This window comes from Phoca vitulina, unplaced genomic scaffold, assembly GCF_004348235.1.
Source record: "Phoca vitulina isolate PV1807 unplaced genomic scaffold, GSC_HSeal_1.0 scaffold6, whole genome shotgun sequence".
Lineage (NCBI taxonomy): Eukaryota > Metazoa > Chordata > Mammalia > Carnivora > Phocidae > Phoca > Phoca vitulina.
Window position 1 is genome coordinate 51,872,046 of NW_022589709.1, and position 23,258 is coordinate 51,895,303.

The 23,258-nt window shown below is 38.3% G+C and overlaps 2 protein-coding genes across 4 annotated transcripts in view; one reads left to right on the forward strand and one right to left on the reverse strand.

Annotated features, from left to right (window-relative positions):
* Positions 1 to 14,843, forward strand: part of POC5 (POC5 centriolar protein) — a 38,642-nt gene extending 23,799 nt beyond the window's left edge. For all 3 annotated transcript variants that reach the window (XM_032404173.1, XM_032404175.1, XM_032404174.1), the window contains 4 exons: positions 62 to 215; positions 3,609 to 3,868; positions 10,962 to 11,138; positions 14,170 to 14,843. In XM_032404173.1, coding sequence (XP_032260064.1) covers positions 62 to 215; positions 3,609 to 3,868; positions 10,962 to 11,138; positions 14,170 to 14,310 — 732 coding nt within the window. In that variant the 3' untranslated portion in view covers positions 14,311 to 14,843. The remainder of the gene's footprint in view (positions 1 to 61; positions 216 to 3,608; positions 3,869 to 10,961; positions 11,139 to 14,169) is intronic.
* A 2,324-nt stretch (positions 14,844 to 17,167) lies between these two features.
* Positions 17,168 to 23,258, reverse strand: part of ANKDD1B (ankyrin repeat and death domain containing 1B) — a 64,004-nt gene continuing 57,913 nt past the window's right edge. The window contains 3 exon segments of the mRNA XM_032403553.1: positions 17,168 to 17,975; positions 19,003 to 19,134; positions 21,324 to 21,525. Coding sequence (XP_032259444.1) covers positions 17,914 to 17,975; positions 19,003 to 19,134; positions 21,324 to 21,525 — 396 coding nt within the window. The 3' untranslated portion in view covers positions 17,168 to 17,913.

The window sequence follows — 23,258 nt, forward strand, 5'->3', positions numbered from 1 at the left end:
ATTAATATCCTTCCTTGTATCTCAAATTTTTTTCTTCTTTTTAAAAATTCCCCTTATTTAGTTATCTGGAGCTTTGGAAAATGCAAAAGCTGAGATTCAAAGAATGCAGCATGAAAAAGAACACTTTGAAGATTCCATGAAGAAAGCTTTCATGAGGGGGGTGTGTGCATTAAATCTCGAAGCCATGACTATATTTCAAAACAGAGGTGATACAGGTTAGTATTTTGTATAAGGTTCTCTGCCTACTTTCAAAAAGGATTTGAGGAGATTTCAGTGATTGGTGTGGTCTATAGTACTGATTTTCTGCAATGACTATGTCTTGTCCCGGTACTGGTATTTTTAACTTGATGGTGTCATATCTTTTTAAATCTGCCATGAAAATTCACCCAGTTTTGGTTACTTACGGTATCTTAGATCTGATCAAGTAAACTGTCAAATCTTAAGTGTTTAGGCTCAATGTTAAAATGATGTTTTGAATACAAAACATTATTTTAAGGCTCTTTTAACTAATAATTACAATGCTTTCAAGTACAAAATTTTTATTTTTTTATTTTTTTAAGTAGCCAAATTCCTTGGACCATTTTGTTGATTAAATATTTATCTAGTCACCATTTCCCATTTTAAAAATTGCTTGTTTTCGATTTAAGAGAGACCTCAGCTAAAACTGATTTTCAGCAAATACAAATATAGGCCTATGTACAGAAGTCAAGTAAAATAATTTCATTTCAAGAAAAGAAAAGTCCACGTTTTAGCTGAAATCTGTGTGGTTTATGTGGGTGTTTCTTCAGCAGGGCTTAGAATAGCACATGACTAGAGTCTTTGCCACTAATTTGGACGGAGGCCTATTTTCCTTAGTGGGTTTTAGTTTTCTTCTCTGAACAAAGAAAATAATATAAATCTTCCCTACCTGCTTCACAGAGGGTTCTTTTGGAAATGCAATGAAATATAATTGGAAGCTCTTTAAAAGACAAAACATACTTTGACATGTAAGATGATAACAATGATATAATTATTGCTGTCTTGATTCAAGTCAGCCTGTTTTATGTAAATACATGAACATTTTTTGCAGTATATCCTCATATTAAATCATATTTGAGATTCGCAGTTTATTTATCAATGAGACAATTTCATTTTGTAACATCAACATTCCAGTACAGTGTGAATAACTTTTCTGTGGTTGTCGTACCTTCATTTTAAAGCATCTTCAAACATTTATTATTTAAATTGTGTGTGTTGTTGATACTAGCAAGTTAAGGCAAATAACTTTTTTCTGAAGCAGTCATGGTGTATGGTCCCCATGTAGATTAGAAATTTAGAATCCTAGAATCTCAGGCCAGAATAGTTTATCTTGCTTAATACCCAAAGGAGTACTTGATTTCTCCAATAAATGGTCTTTTGATTGAGTATCAACACTGAAAACAAACTCACCACCACCAGTTGTAATTATTAGCAAGTTGTATGTATTAAATTGAAGAACTTAAGTATCTACTTATAACAGACCTGGATTTCACAAGTTAAGTGACAAATTATACTTCCTACATTCAATTGTAAGAGACTTGTTTCTCATAACCTACAGAAGAAAGTTATGAATTGACTAGGACAGAGTGTTTTACCACCTTAATAACTTTACTGCTTAAATTTTAAATTCAAATACAGCTTTCTCTCCTACAGGCAAATATCCAGAACAGGATTTGGAGAAAATGTATTCTGATAATTACACAACATGATTTGTTTTGCCCCTGTTGCTTTTAAATCTCCTTTTATCTGCAGCTAATGCCAAGTTCTGGGATCTTAACTGTGTGAGTGGCCTGGTGGTTTGTTTACCATCACAATGGGGGGTACAAATGACAGGAATAGTAAGACACACAATAGCAGTAGGTCGCTAGAGCTACCAAAAGCAATAGTTCAATGTTAACTAATGCTGGGTTTGCTCTGTGATGTGTAACTTTGTGGCATTTCATTAACAGCTTTAAAAAAAATTTAATTCTCACAAGAAAAAAAATTACTTCTGGCCCTTCTTCCCCTAAAACAACTGTTTTTTATAACGCAGTTTTTAATAATGTTGTATCTATCTTGTCATAACAGAACAAATACTTGGTTTTTTGTGTGTCCTCTCTGCTGTCCATGATCTGCAGTGCATCTCATGCTGTGTAGTATCCTAAATCTTTAAAGATTAGAAATTAGAAGTTTTATGTAGAAGGCAAAATGTGACAATAAAAATGGCCTTTAAAATGGTACCTGCCAAATATTAAAGCAATTTTAGGAACAGTAGAAAAATGCTTTACAGATGAAAAAACTTATCCCAGTTAAAACGAGAATAATTATTAACCTTACGGTGATTGGCCAAAAAGGAACTGCATAAATCAGCCCACATTAGCAAGAGTTAGTCAGCTACCTCTATTCCAGGGAATCCCAACGTGAGAACTCACCTTTGTACTGGCTCCACATCTAAGAAGTCTGCCACCCACCTAAGAAGACACAATCAGAATCACTTGCTATCAAAAACATGTTAAAATTCTGTATGTGTGTTTTGTTTTTACAGTAAAAGCCGTACTTTATACTGAATTAGTCCCTCATCAAAGGATTTCAAAGGATCTATGCATTATAATCCTCATTAAACATTGTTAATGAGGTACTATTACTCTGTTTTATATAAAGATAGCTGAAGAGAAGGACTTACACAGAAGCCCAAATTTCCAGTACAAAGAGGACAACATCAAAAACCATTTAAACATAGGGCTATTTAACACCCTCTCTTCAGACATTCTGAAACATCTCCGTGACTGAATTTCCAAACCCTCACCCTGGTGTTAGGTGCCACATAGATACAGACTTAAGTGGAAATTTTAACCAAATTCTAATACTGGAGGGGCGGGGGGGGGGGGGCGGAATCTAAATTTTGAAGAAACGCTTTGCTCTAGCTTCTGGATGTTACTCCTTTGATCTAAGGGTAAGGTTCATTTTTGAGAGAAGGTTACTACATAGCGTGTCACTAAAATCAGTTAAGTGTGCAAATATACCTTAATTCATGAGTTATATAATCTACTTGCAAGAACTGATTTCTTTTACAATGTTAAAAGTAAAAATTTTAGTGTTACTTATTGATTTATTATTGTGTGCTGAAAAATCAAGTTTAAAATATGTTGAGTTTGTTTGGATAGAAACAATAGATGGAAATGAGAGGGTATAGTGATATCAGAAAAAAAAATTCAACAGCTCTAAATACCAGGCCATCAATCAGGACAGTTGTATGAAACGATGCAAAAGGACATAAATCCTTAGATTCATTGTGACCATATTATTATAATGGCTGTTTTGGCAATATATTTTACTCAGCTGATAGCCTAGCTGAGTACACACTTATTTTTATCTTTTACATAAGAGCAAATCTTCATTAGCTTTCACATATGGAAGGAAATGGTCTGAAGCCTTTAGTGGTTAGTGCTAACATTACCCAGTTAATAATGCTAAACATTGTATGCAATACATGACAAATTTCTACATTTTCTTTAGAACCAAATGTTAGCTATTATGTACTCTCATTGTTGGGGGCATAAAACGAATCTTAACCTGGAAGAATTTTAATGGAATTAATTTGTAATTTATAGGGATAGACTTCACAAATAGAAAAGAAGAGTATGGCCCTGGCGTTCAAGGCAAAGAACGTTCTGCTCATTCGGATCCTCTGGCCCCTCCAGTGCCCCCAGTGGTTGCACCGCCCCAGTCCCCGCCCCCAGCTGCCATGGGAGCGGCCAGCGCCGCTGCTTTTCCCTCCGCGGCTTCCATCCCGTCGGCTGGGGCTCCTTCCGCTTCCTCTGCTCACCTTCCCGTTTCTGCAACTCTCGGCACTGCTGCCCCAGAAGAAATGGTTAGTACAGGGGCTACAGGTGCCCGCGGGGGGAAGGGGGCTCAGAACTTGCTCGTATATTGGAGAATTGGAACGTAGAACCTGTTTTCCCATGGAGGAAAAGTCTGTATGGTGTTTAGGCCCAGCCACAGAAAATATTTAATACACGAAGTAGTTAAAACAATTTTTTTTTGAAGATTTTATTTATTTAGAGAGAGAGACTGAGAGAGCACGAGAGGGGGGAGGGTCAGAGGGAGAAGCAGAAGTCCCGCCGAGCGGGGAGCCCGATGCGGGACTCGATCCGGGTTCCCCGGAATCATGACCTGAGCCGAAGGCAGTCGCCCAACCAGCTGAGCCACCCAGGCGCCCATAGCTAGCTGAAAGTTCTATTATAGTAGTGATAATTAAAACAAAAATAACTTTTTATATCACATTTTTCAAGAACTATTCAGGAAAATAGATTTGAGAAAGAGTTGACGACAGACTTTATTTTGAAGGGAACTCTAGTGCGTATTTTGAAGGGCTTAGGAGATTAAGGGCTCTTTTGTATATTTTGTATTCAACTACAGCTTTTTCTTTTCCTGGATGTAGATATATCGTTAACACTACTCTGTAGTTACTACATCTTGATTTGATTAGGTTTTCGTTTGTAATTCACGATTGGAATAAAGATGGAAGTAGATTTTCCTAGTCACTGAGCTACTTGCAAGAGAAGTACATAGAGCATGGAACTATTGAATGGGGATGGGGTATTTGTGTGAGAACTTGCCTGAAGGGAAATTAATCAAGCTAATTAATATGGAAGAGTTACAAAGCATGTCAGGGTTCTGGCTCCTGAGGCTCCTCTTGTTAAACCTGTATTCTTCAAACAGCGATTCTCAAAAGTGAAGGGAGTGGAGATACAGTCCAAACTTACCAGACTCACTTCCGCAGGGCTTTTTTAAAAACAATGTATCCCCTTCCCTACTCGGGCTTGGCTTAGGCACAAAGGCATGTCTAGTTTTATAAAGCTCCTGAGGTGATTCTGATTTGCTTGTGTCCCTCTCCTCCGGGACCCTAACCACTTACCTGAGAGGACAGAAGATGGCAGAATAGGTTTTATGTCTTACGGCCTCCCTGGCGGACCCTCAGAAGCTGCCATTGCCCTGGACAGCTCTCTGGAGCTAAGGAAGGCATTGAGTCAGCCAACTGGTCATCTGGAGTATTCCAGCCGACATCAATTTCTGCCTTTTGGAAGCTATTAACTTCGGGGAAAAATATGTTGAGATCTGATGTTTATCACGTTTGCTCTTGATTCAAAGAGGTTAAAAAATATAGCTGTTAAGAGAAATTTGAATGTGTGAGGGAGTTTTGACTTAGAAATAAGACACTAAAATTCAACTCTGACATGTGTTCAGCTGTGTTTATTTTTCATGATTACACATTTTCAAGTGTGATCCTATACAGATGATCTCATTTAAGTAAACACAGTGAGTGTTTATTTAAATTTCTGGTTTGTCATTCATGTTGCATATTCAGATAATACACAGACCTAGATTTTTCAAAATTCCCTTCAAATATGACCACCATTTGTATATCTGCATTTATATATAAACCTGAACATGCACAGGAAGAACTGAATGAATGAGTATGCTTACTACCCTATTTGTTACTTTTTGAAACCATTTGAGATAATTTTGAAGTCTTTGAAACCTGAATAACACAATATTGTGTAGACAGCCCTTCCAGCTACATCCTCCTTCATTAATAGATACACATTCAGTTTTGTTCACATAAATACAGCCTTTAGGCTTAGGAGGGAGAGGAAAATCAGAAGTAAATCACTCTAAATATAATGCTAGTTTTCTTCCTTCCTTATATAATTATAGTCATCAGATTGAGATTCACCTCAAATGTGTCTTCTTGTTTTTAAAAAGAACCATAATAACAAAAGGAGGAACAAGAATATTAGTTGGCTAACTTACCTAATGTGAAACCATTATTGTTAGGACTAGGAAAGGAGAGATTTGTGAGCTAGGCCTGGTTACCTTTCTTTTCATTTTAATCACAGAGGCTTCCTAGGAACTATTCAAAACTTCTTCCAGTCTTAGTATTTTCAGTTGCTAAAAGGAGGTGTTTACAGAGAATAAACTGCAGAGCCTGGGAAACAAATAACTGGAGAAAGGAGGATTACCATCCTAGTAAAATAACACCTTCATCTGTAAAATTTTTAATTTCTGCAGACGTCCTCAATATGTTAAATAACATACCAGAATTTCATGGTGGAAAGCACTTTTCAAGAAATACATTAGGCATTTATACAAGCAAATATGTTGCAGTTCACAAGGCTGGACAATAGGTGACACTTTATTCTTTTTTCTAACTCCCAGTTGGAATAATTGAGGGGTTCCAGTTGGATTTTTAAACTCTTTAGTAAAGGTGCCCGCTTAACTTTCCTCTTCATCTGAATGGAAAGTGAGAGGGTGTCTTAGGCACCCAGCACTGCTTTCCTCATTTTACAAATGGAAACTGAGGTTTAGGGAGAGGGAGGGAGTAACTTGCCTATGGACACAAGCAGTAACAGAACTGGAATTCAGACTTTGACAGTTTGGCCACAGAGCCCTGTTTCTTAACCGATAATCGGGTTTGTCTCCATGTCAAATATTAAGAAAAATACTGAGGGGCGCCTGGGTGGCTCAGTCGTTAAGTGTCTGCTTTCGGCTCGGGTCATGGTCCCAGGGTCCTGGGATCGAGCCCCACATCGGGCTCCTTGCTCAGCGGGGAGACTGCTTCTCCCTCTCCCCTCCCCCTGCTTGTGTTCCCTCTCTCGCTGTGTCTCTGTCAAAATAAATATATAAAAATCTTTAAAAAAAAAACACAAATACTGAGTTTTAGAAAATATGTCATTTCCCTTTTCTTTCTTAATCCTTTTGATTTTGTTGCATTTGTTGATATGGCATAAAATGCTAGAATTTCCATTTTTATGGCATTTTTTAAGTCAATTAAGCTGATAAATTTAATGAGATCCAACATGACTGGGACGAGTAAGTGGTCATTTAGTCAAAAAGTCAATTAAAAAAAAAAGTTAAAGCAGGAAATTTTTAAAAATTATATATACATATATTACACACCATTTTATGTTCAAACATAAGTGCATATTAATTTGCTAGTGTAGCTGAACTGAGTATGGGTTCACAGACTGTAATTAAGCCATCTTTTTTATATAAGCTACACTCAGTGGACTATTTTTTCTGTAATTTCCAGTTTCACTTTTTGTAAAGTAAAGCAAGAGCCTAACAAAACTTGCAACGCAATCTGATTATAGAACAAACCATTTGAAAACAAAAAGCAGACCTGGTAAACATGCAAGTCAATTAAGACAACTATTTATTTCAAAGAAGTGTATAGAGGTTCCTTTTTAGTCCTTATTTCTTTACTGGAGTATGTATTTTCATCTTACTGAAGGCATTTTATTTTATTTTTTTATTTTTTTTTATTTTTTTTTTAAGATTTTATTTATTTATTTGAGAGAGAGAGAATGAGAGACAGAGAGCATGAGAGGGAGGAGGGTCAGAGAGAGAAGCAGACTCCCTGCCGAGCAGGGAGCCCGATGCGGGACTCGATCCAGGGACTCCAGGATCATGACCCGAGCCGAAGGCAGTTGCTTAACCAACTGAGCCACCCAGGCGCCCTTATTTTATTTTTTTAAAGATTTTGTTTGTTTCAGAGAGCGAGAGCACGAACCAGGGGGAGGGGCAAAGAGAGAGGGAGAAGCAGACTCTCTGCTGAGCAGGGAGCCCCACTATGCTTAACCCACTGAGGCATGCAGGCGCCCCCTATTGAAGACATTTTAAAGCAATTCTCAACTGGTTGGGTGAAGGTTATCAGCCATGGGCATTTTCCAATGTTTTGGGCCCATAGTTTTTCTCATTCCACATGTCTCCCTGTCAAAACTTACATAGTTTTTCGTTCATTCCTTCATCCTCCAAGTAAGAACAACTGTTACAGTTGGGAGTGTTTATACCCCTCAAATGTGACTGGGCAGGAATAAGGTTACCAGCTTAATTGTACTTCAGTTTTCAATTTTTCATAAAAATATTCTTACCGGCAATTTTATATTTTACATTTTAAAATGGTTTTTAAAACTCTTCAGCAGTTTATAAAGTCTTTTTTATACCTTATTTTAATAAGAAATAGGATAAAGTTTCCCTAAGGTCAAAAGCATGAATTTAGTCCACAAAAACATATTTGTAAATATTTTAGGATCAGAGTTTTGGTTTCTTAAATTCATAAGACCCATAAAAACTTAGTTTAAATAGCCAAATAGTTTCTACAGTATTATAGTGAGAAACAGTTGTCTAAACATCTCTCCCTAAATTCTATTAGCTGTTTCTCCTATTTACCTTTTTTTCCCTAAATAATATGCTCATATCATCATTTCCACATGCATCAGTTTCAGACATTATCTGTTGACTTTTTATTATGGATGAAAGAATTTGGCCTTTTTATACCACCTTATTTCTTCCCTTCCCCTCCCTCATCCACTGTATGTATGTATGTATGTATGTATGTATGTATGTATTTGAGAGAGAGAAAGAGAGCATGTGAGCAGGGGGAGGGGCAGAGGGAGATAGAGAATCTTCAGCAGGCTCCACGCTCAGCACAAAGCCGGACATGGGGCTCGATCTCACAACCCTGAGATCATAACCTGAGCCAAAATCAAAAGTCGGATGCTGAACCGACTGAGTCACCCAGGTGCTCCTCCACTTTATATATTTAGATACAGATATTCCAGCTTTGCATTAAGTTAAAATTTATGATGACTATGTAAATATGGCTAAGCTACAAATGTATACTATGCCTCCATTTCCTTTCTAGTACAATTTTTTGTTCCTGGAATTGATTCCTTCATTTTTGTCTTTGCTTGGTTTTCTGTGCAACTGTAATTAAGTCTCAAATCCAAACTCTCCAAGGATTTACAAAACTTCACTGAGTGCTGTTTTCCTAGAGTCCTCCCGACACATCAATATTCTATCATTTTAATTTTCCCAGAGACATTTCTCATGGAATCCACTATCCTCTTTCAATATACAGCTGTGACCATCTGTAGCTAGATGCAGATATGTAAAGAACTTCAGTGAATGAAACCTCAGATGGACTAGAACAATGAGGAAAGATCACTATTTAATAATGCTTTTGGAAAAACTATTGTTAGAGGGAAAATTAATTTAGATTCATAATTCACACTGAAATTTCAAATGTTTTAGTAAGTTAAGCCCAAATAAGTAAATGTTAGAAGAGTATAATTACCACAGCTGTCCAAAGCAGGCTGCTTGATTCAATTATGGAAAAAATTAATGATAAAATAAGCTATAATTTTTTAAATTTATGTGCATTGAAAAATAAAACTGAGATAAAATGAAATAGGGAAAATACTATTAGATAAGTATCTGTATCAGGAGCAATTAAACATTCATCAGGAGCAATTAAACATTTTTGAGAGCAATACCCATTCCTGGCAAGTAATTAAAGAACATGGATAGTTGACAAAATGAACTGCAAATATGAAAAATTAATAAGGGGGCTCCTGGGTGGCTCAGTCGTTAAGCGTCTGCCTTTGGCTCAGGTCATGATCCCAGGGTCCTGGGATCAAGCCTCGCATCAGGCTCTCTGCTCGGCAGGGAGCCTGCTTCTCCTGCTCCCACTCCTGCTGCTTGTGTTCCCTCTCTCGCTGTCTCTCTCTGTCAAATAAATAAATAAAACCTTAAAAAAAAAAAAAGAAAAATTAATAAGGAACCACAAATTAAATCAAATATATATGTTATTCCTGATAGAAATATAATCTTTCTGGAGTATCATCCAGCAGTAAGTAACAAAAGCTGTAAAAGCTGGTATTACCTTTTGATATGATCATCTCATTTTTGCAAAATATTCTATAGAAATAACTCAAAAGAAAAGGGGAATCCTCATTTACAAAAATTTGTTTCCTATTAAAGTAGGAAAAGAACTGAGTTAGATAAACTTTAGTTTGTTGGTTATTAAAACCTCTCATTAAAAATTATAGCAGGTCTCTGTATTCATGAGAAAAAGTATATTAACAAAGCAATAAAAAAGAACACAAAAGCATATGTCTAATGAGAAGCATATGTGTAAAATTAATTATACATAAGGATCAAAGCGTTCATAAAACAGAATAACGGTTGCCAAGGGTGGCTGAGGAAGGGAAACAGATATGATTCTAAAGGGTCACAAGAGGGAGACTGTGGTGCTAGAATAGTTCTGTGTCTTGATTACAGTAATAGTTACAGGAATCTAGACATGTGATAAAAATGACAGGGGTCAAGACTGATGAATCACAGACCTGTACCTCTTAAACAAATAATACATTATATGTTAAAAAAAAAAAAAAAGAAAGATAGTAGGAAGGGAAAAATGAAGGGGGGGATTCGGAGGGGGAGACAAACCATGAAAGAGTATGGACTCTGAGAAACAAACTGAGGATTTTAGAGGAGAGAGGGGTGGGGGGATGGGTTAACCCGGTGATGGGTATTAAGGAGGGCACGTATTGAATGGAGCACTGGGTGTTATACGCAAACAATGAATCATGGAACACTACATCAAAAACTAATGATGTAATGTATGGTGACTAACATAACATAATAAAGTTAAAAAAATAAACTGCTAATCAGCACCAAAAAAAGAATGACATGGATCTATAATACCAAGGCATTATACCCATGGCAGCTTCTTGGCTTTGACATCATAATTATACTATACTTATATAAAGATGTAATCATAGCAGGAAACCAGGTGAGGAATACACAGGACCTCTCTATACTTACTATCTTTGCAACTTCCTATGAATCTGTATTTATTTCAGAATAAAGAGCTTTTTTAAAAGTTTACAAAATCCTATAAAATGGTTGGTACACCCAAGGTTAAAGGGATGTTTTGGGGTGCTTGGTTCTATGTTCTGCTTTTTGTGTCATTATTTTATTTTTTCCATCTTAAAGTTGGTTAATATACAATTATTTTTTAAGTGCCTATGTATTTCCCTCATAAGTTACAGAAGCAAAAGTACTATATATTTTGCCATGGAATTTCTACCAGTTGGATATTTGGTTTTTTTTTTTAGTATGTGCCCAGAGTTGTGACATCTGCACAACAGAAAGCTGGAAGAACAATTACAGCCCGGATCACAGGGAGATGTGATTTTGCCTCAAAAAACAGAATTAGTAGCAGCTTAGCTATAATGGGAGTTTCTCCTCCCATGAGCTCAGTTGTTGTAGAAAAACATCATCCAGTCACAGTGGTGAGTACATATTTGATGACCTTTGTCAAAAAATTTTTTTCCTGAGAGTTTATAGACTAATAAACACTTAAGCTACATGTTGAGGAGAAGATGAAAATTCATGATGACTCTTAAACTTGTTCTACCTTTTATTATGATACTTTGTATACTTGTAATTATCAAACCTGTTCTAAATCTACCTTTCCTCTTTTAGGAAATTAATTTCAGAAACATTGTTTCTTCTCAACAGTGTAAAAATTATCAACACAAAAAGTAATCCACTATGTTGGTGACCAAAAGAATTATATAAATGGATTTCTCATTAATTTAAAAAGAAGAGACAAAAGCTGTTTACTCATTACCTGCTGTTCATGTAGCAGGTATTTGATTATAAGAAGCACCTCCCTATTTTTATAGTCTTTAATTTTTGCCTTTTTTTTTTTAAGTCTTCTTCCCCTTTTTTCAATACAACTGTCAGCATATTTGTAGTTTGGAAGAAAATTCAGGTTGCAGTAAATTCACATGATATAAAAGAAAATGCCTGGAATTTAAGCAAAAATAAACAAAAAAGCCTGAGTTAGTGCCTCAGTTTTGCTACTTACTTAAGCCTTTGTGATCATACACAAATCAAGTAAAATATTTGAGCTTCCGTTTCCTCTTGTGTAAAATGGGAGTGTAAAGAGTACTTAGCTCCTAGAGTTATTTTCTGGATTCAGGATTAAATGAGAATGTGAAAATTGTATGAGATATACTAAAAAAAAAAAAAAAAGCACTTTATAAACTGTAAAACCACAAGCAGATTTAACTTAATAAAAATTACTAGAGAAAGGTACATGGGATACCTCAATAATTTCTTAACATTGCATATGAATCAACAATTGTCTCAAAAAGTTTTAACTTTTCAAAGTCACAAGATCACATCCTTAAAGAGAAACAAGAATTGACTTTAAAAGAGAATGCCCCCTATATAAATTTTCAGTGTTAGACAACACTCCTGTCTACTTAATATGTCAAAATATTAGCAAAAATATATGTGAAATGATTTTACATCCTTTTCTTTCTGGCACTAGATGATTGCTAGATGATTAAGAGGAGCTGGAGTGTTTAAATTTAGCCTCAGGTCAAGAATGACCACAGTGAAGTGGAGACTGACACAGAGGCACCAAGTCCAGATGGAGGGTATGGAGGGTGGAGGAGTATCTGCCTTCAGAGGTTGCAAAGACTCTGAAAGGCCTTAAGTGACTTCTCAATATGTTTGAATATGCAAGATTAGTTATCAGAAATAAGAAATGAACTCATTTCTATTTTTATCAGCACATATGTGTATAGAGAGGGAGAGGGACTGTCCATTCGTAAGATAAAGAAGGCATAAAGAGATCACATATATGCTTAATTTTAATTTAGGCCGCCTTTTGTTTTTGTATTAATGATAGGAATTCATATTCCAAAGGAAAAAAAACAACAACACAAGGAAATAAAGACTACAACCCCTGTTTCTGAGATTTACCTCCCCAGCTGCCCTTTGCTAATTCAGTATGTATAGTACTCCTTGTACTTCTCTAGTAATTGGTTGTGAACGAGACAGCCAGAAACTGCTTCATGATTACCTAACTGGGATTATATAACAGACGCTGTGGCAGTCCTCTGTACTACTTTTCATTTTATCCCCAAAATTAAGACCTGTAACTACCAGAAACGGTTACTACTAATAAACCAGTAGTCAGATTTCTGACACTTTAGCCCCATCTGCTGGATAATTTCTTGTTCCTAGTGCTACTTCATTTTCTGCCATATTTCTGTAGATCATGAAACCAGTGGTAAGGTGAATCTGTTTCTGCATTTCCTCTTGCCCATCCTCCCCAAGGAGAAATAGCTCTTTTAACAGGGTCAGATTAGGTGGTTAGCAACTAAATTTTCATACTAGTTGGAAGAATCTCCCCCATCTGTAATGGTTATCCAATTATCTATGTACAATGAAACATTTATGTAAAATAGTTTTAAGACAGGAAATTATTTTTCCATTTCTTTAAAGAGGAACTCTTAAAGCAGTATCTGTCATGAAGACCTTTGTTGTAAGAGTTTTCATTCATTTTTTTAAGTAAAGGGTTTTTAAAATATACAGTGAATGTTTTGATCAAATATATAATTTTACTTCAAGTATTTTAAAGATGACTTTTCTAAGTGGACGACCCTACTAGGAATGTACATGTACTACTCAGTGACGTGGACTGAGATCTGGATAACAAGTCCCACTGCTGCCTACAGAGAAGCTGTATCCAGTATAATATAGGAAATCCTTGTACATTTTACACATACGAATGCATGCAGTATCTACTTGTATAGATGAAGTGAAGTCGGTTGCGCACTGACTGTCATGCTTTGGTGCTTGGGTCCAAGATGTTCCCCTGAGCTCTGAGATGGTATGGGTATCCTCTCGAGATTTGTCCTCAGCGTCTATTTGTATAGAAAGTTGTAGTCCACAATAAGGAGCACCAGGCTTCTGGAAATATCTCCTCTTGTATAATCATAAAAGGTTTAGTCAGCTCCCAGGTGAACCAGGTTGAAATACGAGAGATGTGCTTTACTCGGTTTGAAGCAAGGACCAGGCAGGATTCCTCAGAGCTTTCCCCATGTTCCCTGAGACTGAACTCCATATGTTAACAGATACAGGGAGGAGAAAATTGATTGGAGTGAAGGGAGGGAGGGCTTGAGGCTGACCCTTCTCCCAAACACCATAAAGTCCCTTTCTGTAGTTGGCCTCTGTAAACATTACAAGATTCCACTGGAGTCCTCTTTGAGGAATGACTTCCATGGCTTTTTTTGTGATCCTCTGGAATATAGCTCTGATACTGAATTGTGGGTATTGAGCACATCAGTCTAACTTACGGATTAAGGACCACATCTTATTTGTTTTAATGGCTGCTTCACCAGCTTACTGCATGTATCTACTGGATGCTTAACAGATATTTGTTTGGTTAAATTATATATAATGAAATGGTATTTAATAGGTGTAATTTTATGGGATTGTTAAAGCATATTTTTACCTTTTCAGCAAACCATTCCTCAAGCTGCTGCAGCAAAATATCCCCGGACAATTCATCCTGAAAGTACCTCAGCTTCTAGATCCCTTGGAACCAGGTCAACTCACACCCAGTCTCTCACAAGCATTCATTCCATAAAAGTGGTTGACTAAAATGAATATGCACATATTGAGATCTTTTAATTCTTCTGATTTTACCAAGAATTAGAAGTCTCTAGTTGTTAAAATTTCATATTCTCGGAACATCATAGATATATCATGTTCATCTTTTCAAAATTACAAGAGACTTTTTCAAGCCATACCATCCTTTGTAACTATATGTAGGATTATTTTAATTTTAATGTTATTTTTTTAATTTAAGCAATTAAGTAAAACTTTTTTAAATTAAAAAATGACTTAATTTTTTAATAGGTTCAGCCTGTCACTGATTACACCATAAGAGTATATAAATCCTGTTTTCTCAACGTTATTTCCAAAAGGCTAAATCATTTCCAATGTTACCAAGTAAACTTTGAGAACTTTACTAAAAATATTAAAACTAATAGAAAAATTAAGGTATTTTTATTTTAAAATTAAAAAAAAGTAATGATACTTTAAAGTTTTTGTGATGGTAGTGTATTAGTCTTCATTTTCCTCAGGCTATTACAATTAAAAATGGGAATTGGTGAGACCTGTGAATAATTTTAATGTTAAAAAGAGAAAGATTTTTTTTTACTAGCACAAAAAGACACAAACATCAAAAAAAATTTCCTCTTGGAATGATCCTATTTTTTTTTAATGTAGTTTGTTTGTTTATTTATTTATTTTTTTTTTTTTAAGATTTTATTTATTTATTTGAGAGAGAGAATGAGAGACAGCACAAGAGGGAAGAGGGTCAGAGGGAGAAGCAGACTCCCTGCTGAGCAGGGAGCCCGATGTGGGACTCGATCCCGGGACTCCAGGATCATGACCCGAGCCGAAGGCAGTCGCTTAACCAACTGAGCCACCCAGGCGCCCTATTTATTTATTTATTTTATGTTCAGTTAGCCAACATATAGATCCTATTTCTGATGTTCTTTTTTGCCCTTCTGAAACTGTATGGCATTGAACCCTTTTTCTCTCTGAACATCTAAACATCGCCCTGTGGGGGTAGGTATGGCACTGGGCAACTCAGCAAACCTTCTAGACCTGGGCAGAGACTTTTCAGTGGAGGAAACCATCTGGGTAAAAGTGGTTGAGGAAATCAAGACCAGGCTTCTAATGGTTTTATTGCTGGCTCACTGGGTTATCTTGGGCCAGACATTTAATTTCATGAATCTTAGGATCACATCTGTGAAACAGTGAGCTGGACCTACCCCTCCTATTTCACGAAGTACTTTGGGTTACATAAAAACAAGTCCATTCTAAAGAATCTGTCCAGAGCCTCAATTTTCGTATCTTTGACAGAATTGGATGGACTTACTTAGAAGCCTCTTTCACTTTGAACATGATCTAGTTCTATGCTCTAACTTTATTATAGGAAATAGTTTTTCTTACTGCTTCACGTTGTAATAGAACATGAGAATAAATGGGAGATAGGCAAATATCCTGTTTTCTAAAGGGCACACCAAGGCTAATCTGCACTTTTCTGAACTAAAGAATTAGAGTATTAGATCCTTCTTATGCAGCACTGTTCTGAATTCTGGCCCAGCTACCACTGTGGCAAACAGCTCTTCAAGGGTTTCAACAAACACAAACCAACACAGCGCCTCTTGTGCTCCCCATACCTCGGCTCTTCTCTAGGACTTCACCATGCACTCTGAGTGAAGCACAACAGACCACAGGCTCCATTTGGAGCCTACTCATGTGCAGCCCGGAATTAACACCCCATTGTGGTAACAGATCAATTCTTCCTTTCTCCCCTGTATGAACTGCACCGACGTGTACTAGTCCATCCCATCTCTCAGAAGAGAGTACCCTCTCTTCTGAGAAGAAGTCAGATGATCAGTTATGCTTCATACCAAGTGGTGGCCAATTGGGTATTTCACCCTGGTCTAGGCTCTCCCTCCTTTCTCATCTCACTCCCTTTTTCCCTCTTGCTTCCTTGGATTTGCACTCCTAAAAAACAGCTACTCGTAGATTTTGGTCTCAAGCTCTGCTTTTTGAAGAACCTAGATGACAATTAGGAATGGTTTTCAGTATCCAAGGCATAACCATATGGACAAACTAAAGGGAATATTATGAATATTGTAATTAAGAATATCATAAGCATCTTTTTAAGCTTTAAGCTCTAGAAATTGTATGTTGTCCAAAGCAGAATCAAATAATTAGTGTTAGCCTAATTTAACATAAACACCACAATTAAAACACTTATACAGTAAGAGTGTGTATTCTATTTGTTTACTTTTGTGTTAAGAGGTTACCCAGATTTTAGAAGAGGGAGTAAATAAGTAGCATGGTCAGTGGAAACCAGCCATATTGAAGAACAGATTGGGGGGGGGGCGGGGTGCCTGGGTGGCTCAGTCGTTAGGCGTCTGCCTTCGGCTCAGGTCATGATCCCAGGGTCTGGGATCGAGCCCCACTTCGGGCTCCCTGCTCAGCGGGAAGCCTGCTTCTCCCTCTCCCACTCCCCCTGCTTGTGTTCCCTCTCTTGCTGTGTCTCTCACTGTCAAATAAATAAAATCTTTAAAAAAAAAAAAAAGAACAGATAGGGACAAGACTTTTCACTGAATACCTTTCTTAAAACTTTTTGCCTGTGTGAACATATTACCTATTTTAAACATAAACGTAAGTGGGCCATTTACAATCAGCATGAGACAAAGATGTAAAACTATAAATTCATGATAGAATAACTGGACTGATACTGCTCCTGTTTATATCTCTGGCCTTAAAGAATTAAGCATCAGAATTTGAGAATGGAGAGCCTTAAATTACAATGAACAGGTACACGTAAACTGATATGAGTTGATACTTGATTTCATATTTATTTCATAACTTTCTCAGATTATAAAAATACTACATGCTGACTGTCAAAAAAACCTGGAAAGTACCAAAAAGTACAAAGAAAATGAAAATCACCTGTAATTACATCACCAAGAGATTAAAAAAACAACAACAAACATTGGTGTATACACTTCTGGTCTTTTCTAAGCAATATACTACACATATGTGTTATTTAAAGCCAACAGTAACTGTAAATTTCCAAAACTATTTTTTCTCACTGAAGAGAAATAACGAACAGTGGATGATTTCAATACTGTGGGCATGAGATTAGACATTTAACAGGCATTCAACCTTCATCTCCAATGCTGTGGAAGAGAGAGACACTCCCCCATTTTATAAAGAAGGAAACTGAAGATCTCAGAACTTGCGTATTAGTATGCCCAAAGGCTCACAGTTAAGAAGTGGCAAACCCTAATTAAAACCATGTCTGTCTATTCTAAATCCCTTGGTTTTTTCATATACCAGGATGCTGCTCCTACCAACATTTAAAAAAGAAAAAAGTGATGTGCACAACCTAGGTTATGCTATCACATATGTTGCATCAAATGGGAGAAATGCAAAAATCATATACAATTTGCTCTAAGTAAAAATCAAAAAAAAAAAACTTCTGACCTTTCATTTCAGTAGTTGGAAAGTACTAATACCATTTTCTCATCTGGTAGAGCTTCCTGTCACCACCATTGTCACAGTTGAAAGGAAAATCAATACTACTGCTAGAATTTTATGGCATTAAAGAACTGAATTTAAAGGATGGTGCTGAGTGGAAAACCAATTAAATACAATTTCTTTAGGCATTTATGAAACTGCACATTTCTTGGACTTTGAGTTAGTTTCGTTTCTGAATTGACGGATCTTTTCTGGAAAAAATAGGACAACATTTATTATTAAGAGCTAACATGTATTAAGCACTTGCTATGTGCCAGGCACTATGACTGACTTAATCCCACAACAACCTTTGACAGACGATTTTCTAGTTAGTAAAGGAGAACACTGGCACAGTGAGGTTGGGGAACTTGCTCCAGATCACACTGCTGTCAGCGCTGGAGGTCAGGGACGGGCCCACACTGCCTTGCTCCCGAGCACATCCCTGCACCACCTCAGGGGACTGCCTCTTACTCTCCCCTGAGAATTCGTACAGAGACAGATTTAAAGTTGAGGGAACAATCCCAGGGCTATGAAGATAATGTCACAGGAGGAGCCATTATCCACGCACGATCCCTTGAAACGGAGTATTGGCTCGGTGGTGTGATTCAGGCATTTATGCTCGGCTTCGGGTAAAACTGCCTCGGTGAAAATAATGGCAGATGTGCCTGTATTAGACTTGAGTAGTTATTATTACATAAGAGTTATAGCACCCCCTAATTTATCGATCAGTTTTGAAAGCATCTTCCCTGCGGTACAGTCTTTGGGGCAAGTGATTTTCAGCAGTAACCTCAGCTGCCCAAGTAAAAGCCTGTCTGCTCTTTCCTCTTAACCTACAGATAACATTTTCGAATACACTAACTTGCAGACTTCCCCAACGGGCAAAATGGCCTCTTGAGCAAGACCATGCTTAGTGGTGGAAACTGTATCTAACCTTAATTCCTGCCCTCTCCTGCTCCCCACACCCCACACACACCTCCACACCCTGCCACACATACACATCAACAGAAATCCTCCTCCACTTTTTCAAATGCCCAGTAGGGGGGTGACATCGAGAACTGCCCGGCTAACGTGGGATCAGTGTCGACTGAGCATCGACTCGCCAGAGGAGCTGCTTATTCTTGATGAGCCACTGCGCTCATCAGACTGGGATTGCCGCTATTAATGGACAGTATTGTTTCTGCTGACTGTCCCCCGACCATTTTAAGGGAGAAGGAGCTTCTGTCTTGAAAACTAACTCACCAGCTACTTCTGGGAAACCCGCGTGTACCAGCTCTTCATACAGATGCTTGACCGGAGTGGCCTGTGTCATCAGGGTCCCATGCAGCCAGATGAGCAGAACCCTGTGGCCGTGTTCACGGAAACTTCCCTTTCCTGTGCCAAGTACATACAGTCAGAGGCGAAACCCCACGTGCTGATGTCTCTTTTTATTGTGATCTTAGTTCTCACTGAATTTTCTGTATGACTGTGGTTGCAACTCATTCCTCTTCTGATGGCTGTTAGATAAAAAGCCCAGTGGATGAAAGCCCTTCCAGTTCCCCTCACTGGAACTTCTTTAGGGTCACCAGAGTTTGGATTCTCTCCAGCACTTACCTTGCACCTACTGTGCTTGACACAGACCAAAGGAGCAGGTAAGACATGAAGCAGCTGAGTCCCTGCCCAACGGTAAGGAACAATCTGAGATGCAGAGCTCTCCTTCAACGTTCAGTTGGCACTGCTATGCACCACCATTTCTCACACTCAAAGTGCATATTTCAACGGGGGATCCTGTTACAATGGAGAGTCTCATGCAGTCTGCCTCGGGCTAGGATCTGCACTTCTAATGAGCACCCAGATGCTGGTGTTGCTGTCTGTTAACCACACTATGAGCAGCAAATGTGTACCATCATGCTACTCCAGCTTCTGATGGAAGTATGCATCCCCTGGGCCAGGATTATTCACTGGATACCTAACCCCTGAGAGATGTTGGGGGGAAGCACTGAGATGTGTCTCTCACAACAGGAATTCACAGTTACAAACACAGAACAGGCTCCTAGCTCTAGCCAGTGTGTGTGGGAACAGGCAGATGCCACAAAAGGAGGTTCCGAGCTCTGGGGAGGAAGCTTGCTGGACAGACTGTTAAAGAAGCAGGTGTTTCAGGGAGAGGGAACTGTACCCATAAAGAATGTACTCCTAGGTGAATCCTGTTCCTTTCCTGATCTTGCCCTTGCCAAACTAATTCTTCAGTACCACCATCATCGTGTCCCTCCTTTGCTTAAAAGCCCACAAACTCCTTAGTGCTAGTACCATTACGGTGGATTGTATTTGGATTGTGAATGTTGCTGTTATCATGCCAACTAGATTATAAATTTCACCAAATGTGCACCTTGGCTTATAGAGCGGTTGCATCCCTCGCCTGGTAGAGCTAAACGCATTCTAGGCACTCCACGTTGTTTGACTAAAACACTTTAAGTCCCCTTTATCCTGCTGGCAGGTACTCTGAAGATACAGTATATTTTCAAATCATTTCTTTAGGTCAAGAGAGATTTCCAGAAGGCAACTAAATTTTCCTAAAAACTTCACAGAATGTCATATGCCTAATTAGTGACAAAGGAGAATACTTAACAGTAAAAAAGAAATCTTTTCAGAAACTATAGTCAATATTCAACATTTTCAATGCATTATCTTCCATAATGTAGCTGTAGAATTAGCAATAGAAAGTGCCATGATTTACTTTTATGTGGTGTAAATAGCACGTATTCATGGTCTGTGGTTTTGCCATCTACAGTCCCAGCAATCAATAACGCAAATCAACCGCTGAGCATGGGACTTGGTCACATCTCATAATATCCATGTAAGGAAAGTGCTCTGAATAGAATGTTTTGCCAAGAAAAGTGTCTGCTTCCTTGCCTAATTAGCTGATTAATGCCAAACAAACTTTATTTCCTAAGTTTTGGTCAAATCATAAAAAAGCAAAGCTAATGACTCCAGCTGACCTGACCTCACTAATTCTGACAGCTGGAGTCTGGCTGAATTGATTCCATGGCTTGGGATCTTCTACTCGGGAGAGCCCTGAGTCTGTCTCCCACATCTCTCATGGGACAGCTGGTCTCACCCAAGGCTGCATCCTACAAGAACTCTATACCCAGATGTGGCTTAAGGGATTCCTCCTGGAGTAGGAGCCCTAAACAGTGAGCCTTTTGTTAGAGAATGAACCTTTTCACCCCAAGACAATCTCAGGGAACACTAGAAGAGGTTGGTTTCCCAGGGACAAGCCAACTGTTAAGTCCTTGCTTCCTTAGTGCCTATTCATTTGGGAACCTTCATTTCCTTAAAGGCTAAATGCCAACTTTTCAATATGGCTCAATAAAAAGTAATTATCCTTTGCAAACTTCAGTTAATTGCAGAGTCCATGAATGTTCATGGTTTGCAAAGTTCTCAGTCATCTTTGTGGTCTTAAGCTAACTGTCCCAGTTCCTGGGCCCTTGTGCTGCTTGTTGTGAGCACCAACCACTTACTTGGAAGATCTGCCACCAGGAAGAACTGCTGCTCCTTCCTGTCCGCATCATCTAGGCCATGCTTACCTGACCACTGCTCCTCAATGGCTCTGATCTGGGCACCTGTAAAGTTCCATGAACGGGCCAGCTTCTGCCACTCATTGGCCTTTAGCTGATGGTAAGCCAGGTTCCAGAGGAGACTGCAAATATGTCTGGTCTCCAAACTGTGATCTTGCTTGAATGTCAAAGTAAAGTCGGTTGATGGGTCCCTGATGCTCTCACCATGCTCCTAAATTAAAGGTAACTACATCAGACGATTTCAGACATTTTCTGCTTATTGCCTTATTTCAAGGTATGTATACAATTTTTCAGATATAACAGGTAAGATGGTAACCAAGACTTACGTTTTCAGTATTATCTGTAACTGGATCACTTTTTGTCATTCAAGATGGAGACAAATGTCTGAAATAAAAAGCTTGAGTACTATCTGTCTGACACAGGAAATGTGAGGGGTTTTGCCATGTTACATGCTTCTATCCCAGCTTGCTGATACTTATTTACTCGCCCAAAAGAAAACAGAGGGGGTGCTTTAGCTAAGGAAATGTCACAACAATAAATTCATCTTTGAAGGCCTTACTTTTCAACTAATATCCCCTGTTCTTCTTGTGCGTGTTTGATTTTCTCATATCAAAGATACAGAGAGGTCCAGATTGGATAGACTCTTAGAAAGACCCCAAAGCTGGTGCCTCCACTCATCCTGCTCTCTGGTGTGAGGAGAGCAAAGTAGAAGCCTAACTCTGGGGGCCAAAAGAATGGAGAGGACAGGGGTCGATATAATTTTGTTTTAAGTCACTGCAGCCAGGCGTAGTCCAAATGCCCTGTGCCTGGACTGATATCTTGTTTTCTCAGTTTTCAAAGGTTCCTTTTGTCCCTTCTGCAGAATCCAGCCAAAGAAACTGGAGAAAAATCTCAAAGCGAAAGCAGGTGTCATGGTTTCCTAGAGCTGCACCTGTTGTACACGCTGTCAAGGTCTCCAGATCATCCTCCTTCGGGAGGCTGCAGATCAGTTAAGGACACACAGGACACACAGCCCAAGAGGATTGGGACTTACTATCTATTCTCCTTTTTTATATATGGTAACTCCTATTTTTGTCTTTCAATTAATTAAAAGTGAATCTTAATGAAAGATAATCTGAACAGCAAGATAGGAGTCCATGCTGGGGCAGGAAGTGGACTAAAATGATATGGGTACCTGGTTGCCAAAACCTGAGGAGAACGTGGTGGGGCTTGCGCCTCCGCCCCCATCACTGAGCAGCCTTTGTCTTTCATAGCATCTGCAATCTCCTCGGAAGGTCTACAACATCCTGGGAAGCATGCCCAAGGAGACGGGCCAGTATTTTCTCTAGAATCTGGACCTTGTGAAAAGAAGTTGGACTAGGAATGGGAGATATAAATTTCCCGTAATTGTTTCAGAGGTTGTAAAATGCAGGCAGGGTCTTCCCTGTCCCAACCTTAGCTTTACTCCCGCAGTGCCTAACTCCCAGGGAGTCCTGAAAGGAAAGGCTGAGGGTGAGGGATCCCACAAACTTGGGAGCCGTGGCCACTTTACTTTTTCCTTTTCTCTTCATTCCCTCTCCTAAAACAATGAGGATTCCAACAAGAACAAAACCTGAAACACCACAAGATAGAGGGAAGAACTGCAAAATGCATTAACCTTTGCACCACAGCATTTTTATTTCTTTGAGAAACACACATGCTCTGCATTCCAGGATTGGGCTGGGTGGTCCTTCAGGCTTCCAGAGGAAAGGGTCATGGATTTGGAAAGCCCAGGTCTTTTTCAACAGTTCATGGAAGCATTCATAGTTTGTCTGCCAAAGCACTTATCATATGCCAAAACTGGTGGAAATTAAAATAGCATAAGCCAGATTTTAGGAAGCTTCCCATTTGCCTCTTAACCACTGGATTTAATGATGGATATAAGAGAGGAAATTTCTTTTTTTTTTTTTTTTTTTTTTTCTCTTG